This window comes from Uranotaenia lowii, chromosome 2, assembly GCF_029784155.1.
Source record: "Uranotaenia lowii strain MFRU-FL chromosome 2, ASM2978415v1, whole genome shotgun sequence".
Lineage (NCBI taxonomy): Eukaryota > Metazoa > Arthropoda > Insecta > Diptera > Culicidae > Uranotaenia > Uranotaenia lowii.
Window position 1 is genome coordinate 246273021 of NC_073692.1, and position 11200 is coordinate 246284220.

Sequence of the window (11200 nt, forward strand, 5' to 3'; positions counted from 1 at the left end):
AAAATTTTTCAAACAAAGTTCAATTACTCAGACAATTATTTTGTTAAAAAATTTTAAACTACAAGCATTGTTATTTTGCTCATTTTGGCACATTTTTCTAAAACATTTGATCTTTGTAAGACATTCCAGTTTCGAGATATAGCTAAGGAATCAAGTATCCCCAGGGATAAAGTATCCACATTCTCCCCTATTCACACACCAAACTTGAAGACATGGCACATCATAATTGCAGCGACTCCAAACAACGCTTGTTATAGTATGCAATTTTACGATTTTTTATACTTCAAACAAATAAAAAGGAAAGGAAAAAACCATTTGCTAGATGCTAGATATTCGAATAACAACAATTTTTCAAATTTGTGTCCCTATTCACCCCAATTTACGAAACATGCTTCAGTATGAGTTTGGAGCTCAGGAATTGCTTCTGCCAAACTTGGAGTTTGAAAAAGATGTATCATAACAACTTCATTTTTAAAAGGACCTACAACTGCAACCCAACTGACACTACGTGTATCACAATCTGAAAAGTAATAAAAAAAACCCCATTCTGTGTTTGATGAGATGTTTTACAATTATATCCATGATGCCAGCAGAAGTTATATTTTCGAAATCTTTTAAAAAAGCTAACCTTTAAAAGAAAGCTATTTTGTTCTATTCTACTTTATGTCTCCATTACTGTGAAATTAACTAGCTTTGCGAAATATGCAACCCAGGAAGAGTTTTCAAACTTATTTGCGAGAATATTTGTTTGGTCAACCATTAAAATGAGGGTCTCCCTTTTAGAGAGTCCTTCATCGATTAACTTTCGCATAATAAAATAGGTCCGTTTATTCAGTTTCACCGTTCTGACATAATTCACGAAATATCCGCGTGTTTAGTGCATGTAACTTGATAGAATTGACAATCTCGATGAAAGTTTGATTTTTACCCTCAAAAATTTCATTTTAACTCCATTTGGGATAGTTTGCCCTAGTCCCCCGACCGCTGTTCTGATATCGATCAGAATAGCTATTCTTATGCTTTTAAACTAATTGTCAAATAGGTAGTTGGTTCAATCAACATGAATTTTGAGCAAAATATAAAAACTAATAAAACGCAAATGTATAACATCAAATTTACACTTAATAATTGTGTTACTTATGTGTTACAAATTTAGCAACAATGCTGTTGTCAGAAATCTCAATGAAGAAGTTTGTCGGAAAAGGCTTTTTGACTTATGTGCATTATGTATGTTTTCCAGAAGAAAACTGGACTAGACTAGATTGTTCTCCAGGAGGGTCATATGTTTCGATATCGTAGAGATATGTGTGTCTCTTACCGAACCCCTGCGACCGCTGATTGGTCACAAGCAGCAATAGGCGCAAAAAAAGTGGAATAAATGGAAACCATTCTACACCATTTTCTCACCTTCACGTCTTTTTGGCGCGAACTTGGGGCATAAATTTTGCGCGCCCTTTCAAAATAGTCTACATCGACCGGTCTCACAAAGGATTTTTATTTAAAAAGTTTCGTCACTGTTCTTTATTTCATGACAAGAGCGATTTGCGATGCGTGACCAAACTTCGAATGGGTTTTTCTTCACTCTTAACCTTTTCCCCTTTTGGACGAACCGAAATGGGTTCATGTCTGTTGAGTTCTTTGTAAAGAACCGGCAGCACCCGCTATTTAGGCTCCCAAAAAAATGTTCTACTAGCAACGTTGTAATGACACCCTGAAAACTTAACGTTTTCTCTGCATAAAATTCGGGTCAGTTTGATTCAATTTTACCACATTTGAAACAAGAACTAATTCAGCATTAATTTTAAGTCGTGCTTTGATCTAAGCGTAAAAGACCAACTAAATATAAACCCCGTATACAACCCTAAACGGTTAGAGCTCCTATGACAATTTTTTTTTATTAAAAAAAACATTTAGCTAACTTAATTTACTGCCAGTCATTTTTGAAGCCTATTCAATTAAATATTCCATATTCAACATAACATTATTTTGATTTCTTGCATAAGTAAGAAAAAAGTCAATTAATTTGAACACGTTAACTTATCTTTAACTTTAACGCAGTATAAGGCAACAATTGTCACGTTTGTCTAGTATTTTTTTCAAAGTATAGAAATTTACTACTATAAATAATGCAAGACTGCTCAACTGACTCACAAATCGATAAACCCTTCTGCTCCATTGATGAAAGTATCTTCCTAACAGACATATTCGCTCTTCTACTGCCAGTTGTGGTTACAAATTTCCGCACTCGCATACGGGTCCTCTCGATGTCTCGATGTGTTTCTACAACACTTATTCATCCTGACTTGCTATCAATCAACATACATCTTTAGATGCAACCACCCCACCCATATCTCCTAGCTGGAGAACTCGATGCAACCCTGAATGTATACTTCCACACCGCACTTTGGGCATTCGCCACTCTAATGCTTGGAGACGAGAGTTAAAATCGAAAATTATTGCTCTTTTCTCCACAATTTATATCCAATACAGTCTTGCATGTTGGGTATTAAAAGTTGTGTGCTTTCTTTTTTACTCTACTCTATTAACTTCAATTCCGAACCATTGGTGTGTGAAATGATGTGTTCTACATGCAATGTGAAAAAGAGTAGGAAAATGTAATCGAAAGGATTATCAAAAATGTGTTGAACAGTAACACTAAATAGGTTATAGTTTATAACTTTTTTTTTTAATAGCCCTGCATACACGTGTTAAATTGAATATTTAAAAAAATCTAAATTTTCAATTTTTAGAAAATTCTTGACTGTACTCTTGATTAAACCACATTCAAACATTGAGTCAATGTTTCAATCTTCTAAGCTGAATTCGGGACAATTGAATTTCAATGTAAAAGCACAATTGGTACTTGTTTATGAAAAGAATGACATGGGATGCTGATTTGATGATTTCATCAAAAATGAATATAGCCTATATAAAGGCGCTAAGTATTGGCTGTTTGCTGAAAAATATTGGCCATCAAATTGATAGCATAGCTCCAGGAGTCCATTCCAGCCCCAAAGAACATATCGAAAAAAATCGCAACAGATGTAAGCAATTAAAAAAATTTCAAAAGGTCATACAAAAGATACTTTTAAATTGCTTTTTCACGAAACGATGTTTGTTGTTCGATTTTCGATAGTTCTTGCAGTCGTGAGCAAAGCAACTGCAATATGTCTTGTGAACACCGTAGGTTGATACAAACATAAAGTCTGCCGATAACCTTCGGAAGAAGCAGGGCCGAAATGAAAAATGATATGGGTGTTTTTGGATCCTGATATAGCCATGGCTGCCACAATTTGCCTCAGAACTTGAATTGAGATGCTTATTTCATTGCAGCTCTTCGACAAATTTTTCGTCCTTCTGAGTGGTCTTCCGAAAAATCGACAAAAAACAGAGGCGTGCTCTATTTAAAAAAAATGATTATTCAAAGATGCAAAATCAGGATTAATTGGAGAAATTGGTTTTCAAATGTACACGCATACAGTTCTAAAGATCTTGACTAGAGAAGAAAAAGTTACTATGGGGTCAAGAAAATCTACCGTGGTAGAAAAAAATTATGGATTGAGAAGTTGTATTATTTCGAAGAAAGAGTGTTTGAACAATCTTTTCTTCGAAATAATGCAACTTCTTTCATCACTTTTTTCTCTCAAGGTAGATTTTTTTGGCACCAAAGTGATTTTTTCTCATCTCATCAAGGTCTTTCGAACCGTGTATTGCACATCCGTATGCACCAGAAGACCAAGTTTCATACACTTACAAAATTATATGAAAATATAGCTCAGCCAGCTAAATGAGTCAGTATTAAAATGTTTTAAAATTAAGGAAAAATTGTTGAAGTGTGTGAAAACTACAACCGAAAAGTACTGATATCCAGTTCCTTAACCCCATTGCTTATGTAATTTTTGTAAAAATTGCCAAAAATTATCCTCCTTTATAAAGATTTTCGTAGAACAAAAGTTGTTTGTAATCATAAAAATTAAGCTTCTGTGATTTTTTCAGCGAAAAAAAAATTGCATTTGAGAGGCTTAAAATGCAAAAATTAACTTTAAAAATAATAATAAAAATACGCCTATGATTTGACGTTCTTTTCCGAATCACAACATCTATATGCCATGCTCAAGCAGCATTTTGTGTTGCCACATACCAGGTTCATTCAGTGTGTAACCAAATATGAGGGAATGACTTTATGCTTATGCAAATTGATACGATCATCATGTAGTTGCAAATGATACCGACACCAAGTTCTCCGAAACCACACCTTAGACATCTAGACCACAGAAGTGCATGCTAAATCCCGACTCCTCCCCAGTTCTACCTTCGACTTGCAGTAGAAGAAACCGCAGACGTTCTTTCGTTAGATGTGTAGGTATGGTGAGTAAATCGTGTCACGAAGGTGATTCCAAATTGGCTCTCTAGTTGATGGGGATGGGGTATGCAGAAGAAAAAAGCGAAACATCAACGCATCGAAAGGGCAACACTAGTAGGTGTACCTACTTTTCCACATGGAATTCGGAAAACTACATAGAAATGTGAAGTCGAACACGGAAGGAAGCGCCAAATACGAAAAAGCACTTCCCATCGTCTTCACACAATTGATTCCAACAAATGGAAGGGAAATGTACCTTTGTGGATGTCACAAGGCGATTGTCGGCAATGTTGTAGATTTTATTCCAGACATTGGCAGCTACAGCAAGGTGAAATTCGTACCACGATTGAGTGGATGAATATGTTGTTACGGTAGACCGAAGCGACATCAAGATATCAACATGGAAGGTATGCTTCTTTTCATTCTACTCAAATTAGTTTTGTTGAGTTGTGGGGTTGAACTAAATGAACTCTTGAAATTCTACTCGGTTAAATGTCGGTACTAGGTAAATTCGGTTTTTTGTTTTTTTCCTGTTGCTCTTATTTTAAACGAAATTAGCCGGGAGGTTAGTTCAACGGTAATTGTCGGCTGCAACAATTTGCGAAAATAAAATTGTATTCCGGGAAATTTTTGGAAAAGAGCTTAAAAAACAAAAATGATTTTTACCAAGTTCCTTATTCGAAAAAAAAGATACATTAATTTCATCAATGTTCCTTACAAAAATAAGAATTTAAAAAACAGTGCACTAACATAGTTTTCGCATTCAAGTTCATCTTGCAGTCTTACCTTATTGAAGTTGTTTGGTGTTCAAGATTGGTTGATGAATTTTGAAAGGATTTTCAATCAGATTATGAGCTTCCTTTTTTACAAACCTGAACATCTGAGCCCGCGAATAAACAACCCAAGTTACCCAAAAGTCGCATAGATACTTAATCTTGGGCATTAAAAGTTGACGTTAGACTGAATAAAAGGTACTCGAGAGAAATGAAAATAAGTGCTTGATTAAGACTTCTGAACGAACATAACAAGTCTAAACAAGTAGCATAGAGCATTTTTGTGCGTTCCAAGTACCTTAATAAATTCAGGATTCAATTTGACCTATCGTGCTTCGTTACGAACTTCTTACGAATTTTTGGTTCCCTGCAGAACTTCGTACGAACTTTTTGGTTCCATGTGGAACTTGTCACGAACTTTTTCGTTCCATGAGGAACTTCTATAGAACTTCAATGCAAACGTTTACGTTAAGATTTTGCGCAAGGGTTGAAAATCGTGTTTTTTTCTGTCACGTTGTATCTGAACGGCATCAAAACTGAAAAGAAAGAAAAGGTTAACATTAAAACAATAATTAATATTAACAATAGCTAAACACAATTGTTGTAGATCTCAGAAGTCGAACAACATGACATAAAAGACGCAAATTACTAATAACAACGTTTATTCTAAGATCGACGTAAAAACTAGAGTAGTAGGTAGTAGCTTGGCGCGCAATACAATAAGTAATTCAATACCGGATATCCAGGCGGGATTTATAATAAGCCTAAGCGTCACAACTTCGCAGGGTTGTGCACTTTATTGCAGTTCCAAGGGGTCCAACACCTCCCCCTTAATTGTAGAAGTACGGGTTGTACCTCTCCGGCATCCGGCGGATACGAGTTGACCGCCGAAGAATGCTTGATGGCCTCGTTCGTTGTCGGCGTTGTGGTGGAATCGTAGCCGATGGTGCTGTTTGTTGAACCTCAGGTGTTGATGGATCTTCGCCGAGATCGAAGTCTTGGAGCAGGATGTGCAGAGGCAGCTTGACTTCCGATGCAGCTTCTTCCGGGTAGGCCTCGACTTTTGAGTCCCCCCGAGCACGGAGTTGGTTTGCATGTGACTTGATGAGCCGCTTCTTTTCTTCCAGCCAGACGTTGTAGTTAACAGTACCGATGCGTTCAATAATGGTGCCAATCAGCCAGACGAGCTTTCCTTGAATCAAAATGCTGGCGTAGACAGGGTCTCCTTTCTCGAACTGTCGCTTTTGTGCCCCGTGCCTTCGGTTAAACTGCTCTTCTTGGAGTTGGTTTCGCTCAAGTGGTGTTGTTTGCACTGAACCTGGCTTGAGCAAGTCCAGAGTTGTACGGTGTTTCCTCCCCATCAAAATTTCAGCAGGCGAGAGACCATTAGGTGCTGACTTGTTGGGAGTAGCACGATAGGCAGCCAAAAATATTTGCAGTGATCGTGTGATGGAGTTGTGTGTTTCAGGCATAATCTTCCTCAGGCTCCGCTTAAGTGTGTCCACAAACCGTTCAGCTTGGCCGTTTGATTGTGGATGATACGGCGCAGTTCGAATGTGCAAAATGCCTAGGGAGTCGCACAGTTCTTTGAAAAGGCTACTAGAAAACTGCGTCCCGTTGTCGCTTACGATGGTTTCTGGTAGGCCATAGCGTGCGAATGTTTCCACAAGCAACTCGGTAGTCACTTTGGCGGAGATCGATGAAGTTCGAAGGATTTCAGGCCATTTGCTGTAGGAGTCGATGATCACCAAAAAGTAATTACCTTCAACTGGTCCCGCGTAATCTATGTGGAGCCGTTGCCAAGGACGACTTGATTTGGGCCAGGATGACAGCAAAGTTTTAGTAGGAGTCTTCGCGACAGCGGCGCAAGCTCGGCAGGATCGTACGAAGTCCTCGACATCTTGGTCTACTCCAGGCCAGTAGACATGGCTACGCATCACCGCTTTCATTCTATCTTGTCCCGGATGACCATGGTGGAGAGCCTTGAGAATCTGTTGCTGATAAATATGCGGAACAACAACTCGATCTGCTAGCATGAGGCACTCGCGAACCACAGATAGTGCATCTTTGCGAGCGTAGAATGGACGAATAGAATCTTCAACCTGCTTCACTGACTTGGGCAACGATGACTGGACGAAATTGATGACTGTTTGAAGAGTTTTGTCCTTGATTGTAGCCGCTTGTAGATGCTTGAAGTTGATTGGTAACACGTTTATTGCCGCATCGATCGTAGCAGTAATTTCTCCCTCTAGATGAACGGAAGCAATCACGAAATCCTCTTCCGGTTTGATTTTGGTATCAATGAGCCGGGAAAGCACGTCAGCATAGCCGAAGTCATCAGTTGAAATGTGCTTTATTTCGAAGTCGTACGACAGAAGAATGAGCGCCCACCGTTGTAGGCGATTGGTGGTGTGCACAGGAATTCCTTTTTTTGCACCGAATACGACGAGCAGAGGCTTGTGGTCGGTGTGCAGGGTGAATTTTCTTCCGTAAATGAAGCGGTGGAATTTGGTGACTCCGAATATAAGCGCCAACGCCTCCTTTTCCACTTGGCCGTACCCTTGCTCGGCCTTGGTGAGTGATCGAGATGCATGACACACGACTTTCACTGACCCATCGCCGTATTTATGCATTAAGCAAGCGCCTACACCGTAGTTGGATGCACCTGCAGCTACAATAGTCTCCACAGCAGGATCGTAATGAGCAAGCAGTAAATCAGAACGTAGAAGGATCTTGAACTGCTCGAAAGAATTCTGACATTTTTCGTCCCAGTGCCATTTGGTGTCTTTGCGCAGAAGGGCATCGAGTGGATGGCGAAGATCGTGCATGTTGCGAACGAATTTCCCATAAAAATTGATGGCACCAAGGAAAGAACGCAAACTGCTGACGTCATGCGGGGGTGGCATGCTACAAATTGCTGCAGTCTTTTTCGGATCAGGCTTGATTCCTCGCTTGTTGATGATGAAGCCAAGGTAGTGTATCTCCGACATGAAAAATGAGCATTTCTCGATCCGCAAGGTAAATCCCCACTCCTGAATGCGCTCCAGAGCCTTGAGAAGGTGAGAGCGATGTTCTTCCGGTGTCCGGCCGTGGACAAGCACATCGTCGAGGTAAGTCTCAACCCCCTCGAGTCCTGCAACCATTGCGTCGACGATATTCTGGAAGGTCCCAGGAGCTGACTTCACACCCGGTGGCAAACGATTAAATTCAAAAAGGCCACGATGTGTGTTGATGGTGAGAAATTTTCGCGATTCCTTCTTCATAGGTACCTGCAGGTTGGCGTCCGACAGGTCAATGTGCGAAAAAATATTGCTCCCCGAAAGCTTGGCGAAAATCTCTTCAGGAAGTGGCAGCGGATGATGGTTGGGCTGAATGGCACTGTTCAGGCCGGTGGAATAGTCTGCACACACACGTATTTTGCACGGCTCACCATTGACCGACTTCTTCTTAACTGCGACTATAGGTGCAGCCCAATCCGAAAACTCCACAGGCGCGATGATGCCCAACGACTCTAGGCGATTTAGCTCGAGCTCGATCGACTGCAATGCGGCAAACGGCACAGGTCTTTTGGCTCGAAAAACTGGCTGAACGTCTGGCATGAGATACAGCTTTGCTTCTGTTTTATTACAGCAACCCAACGAATCGGTGAACAGATTCGGAAACGATACACGCAAACTCTGCACGTCCTCCTGCGATGAACTTATGCGGTGGCAAACCATGCTCAGGGGGACGTCCCACAAGTTGAAGAGTTCGATGAAGTCGAGGCCTAAAAGATCGAGACCGTGAATATTGGTAACAAACAATTTACCTGAGCGTTGAACTCCTCTGAGCGAAACGTTGCAATCGATTTCTGCCTCTAAGTCCAGGGGATGCCCCGAAGCTGTGCGAGCATGCTGCGATGGTGGTTTCTTGGTAGGACGTCCTATGCGATTCCAGCTAGTCTCCGAGATGACGGTGATGTCGGAAGCGCAGTCTAACTGGAGCTCCAGTGGGACATTATTGATGACCACTGATACGTACTTCCTTCGATGATGAACAGCAACTTGCTTGACGGAGTAGATGCCTTTGGTTTGCACTGGGGGCTGTCTCAACCTCCTTTTCTTACCAGGATTGGACGACACACACTGGCAGTACCCCTCCTTGTGACCGACCCGTTGGCAGTCCTTGCAGCGATGATCCTGGTACGAACACTCACGGACAAAATGCATTTGTCCGCATTTCCAGCATGGTGTCCTGGGCTTATCACAACTGTTTTTGAATGGTTGTTTGTTTTGGTTGTGATGATGGGGCGATGGGGCTTTCGATGAGTGCTTGAAGGTGTTCATTTTCTTGGAGCTGTCAGTCTTGTGAGTGATTGCGTTCACCGAAGCACTCTCGCTCGGGGACAACTTGGTGGGGTTTTCCAGGATCGAGGTGTCTCTCCGGAGACTGAGAATCCGATGGCACTCGGCAGTAAGGTCAGACAACGTCATTTTTTTACTACCTTCCAGTTTAGCCAGCAGTGATGTTCGTATTTCGGCGTCTTGCTTTGCGTGGAGGCCACAAACAAATATGAGGCACTTGAAGTCATCAATTGAACAAGCCGCTACACCGAAATCTTCACAGAAGCGATTAACTTTACCTGAATAGGCTAGGAAGTCATCAGATGCACTTTTGCTGAGCGTGAGACAGCGATATCGCTTGCAAAAAGTTGATGTATGTGCGCCGAATAACTCCATGAGTTTTTTCACTGTGTCGTCGAAATTACACTCCCGTGGTAGCTTGGGCAAGATGTGATTTGTATACTCCGTGTGGGTTTTGTCGCTCAGTTTACGGAGCAACAAACGAACTTTAGCTGCATCGTCCAAGCTTGCTGCATCGACCCGAAATGCATCCTCATGACGGCTGAACCAATTATCGAAAGTGAGGTTAGACTCCGGATCGAAGTAGAATTCTGTGATGGATTTTGCCAAAGAATCCATCCTGGCATCGGTGGTCACAGGTCCTCCGACAGGGGTGATTGTTGCTGCTGAAGCCGTCGCATTCCGCGACAATGCCAGTTCGGTGAGGATCCTCGAGGAACTCGAGTTTTTGCTGGGTGTCCATCAGGGTGACGAACATTTTCTTAAATTCCTCATCCATTGTTTAGCACGGAATGTTATTATTGGTGAATTATCACTGAACGTAGGATTCAATTCACACTCCTCGTCGCCAAAATGTTGTAGATCTCAGAAGTCGAATAACATGACATAAAAGACGCAAATTACTAATAACAACGTTTATTCTAAGATCGACGTAAAAACTAGAGTAGTAGGTAGTAGCTTGGCGCGCAATACAATAAGTAATCCAATACCGGATATCCAGGCGGGATTTATAATCCCATCCTCGTCGCCAAAATGTTGTAGATCTCAGAAGTCGAATAACATGACATAAAAGACGCAAATTACTAATAACAACGTTTATTCTAAGATCGACGTAAAAACTAGAGTAGTAGGTAGTAGCTTGGCGCGCAATACAATAAGTAATCCAATACCGGATATCCAGGCGGGATTTATAATAAGCCTTCGCAGGGTTGTGCACTTTATTGCAGTTCCAAGGGGTCCAACAACAATCAATTACTAAGGCCACAATAGCCCGTAGTTTGCAGAAAACAACTTCGATACACTGTTTTCAGTTCTGCTTCCGAGTTTAATCCTCTTTCGCTGATCGTGCTCCACTTGTTATCCGAGTTTACACGAACTGTAAGTGACTCGGGCACCAAGTGTGAGAGCTTTCGCATCTGAGTGGGAGAAAGAGAATTCTTAGCCAAGAGGAGTGCCCTAGTGTTTTAGTCATACACACGGAAAATAATAAAAAGGTAAAATTTACCGAGTTAGCAAAGGTGAACGCTCGTGAAAGCCAAAAAGGTAACTTCTACCTCTTCGAGGTGAAACTCACCTCACAGTGAGGTAAAATTTACCTGAATCGAGGTTTGAAAAAAGGTACAATTCACCGAGAAAAAAGGTGAATCCAAAAAAGGTAAATCTTACCTCGTAGCGAGTGAAGTTCACCTGAATTGAGCTCGATAAAAAAGTATAATTCACCT

At 41.1% G+C, this 11200-nt stretch overlaps 1 protein-coding gene across 1 annotated transcript; it reads right to left on the reverse strand.

The window, feature by feature from the left end:
* Positions 1-5966: 5966 nt before the first annotated feature.
* LOC129742480 (uncharacterized protein K02A2.6-like) lies at positions 5967-10097 on the reverse strand. Its single transcript, XM_055734380.1, has one exon. It carries the CDS (start codon positions 10095-10097, stop codon positions 5967-5969), a length of 4131 nt encoding a protein of 1376 aa, XP_055590355.1.
* Between the last annotated feature and the right edge of the window lie 1103 nt (positions 10098-11200).

What these genes read in the sequence shown, in the direction of transcription:
- LOC129742480 (XM_055734380.1), bottom strand. Translation starts at nt 10,097, where the DNA reads ATGGATTCTTTGGCAAAATCCATCACAGAATTCTACTTCGATCCGGAG.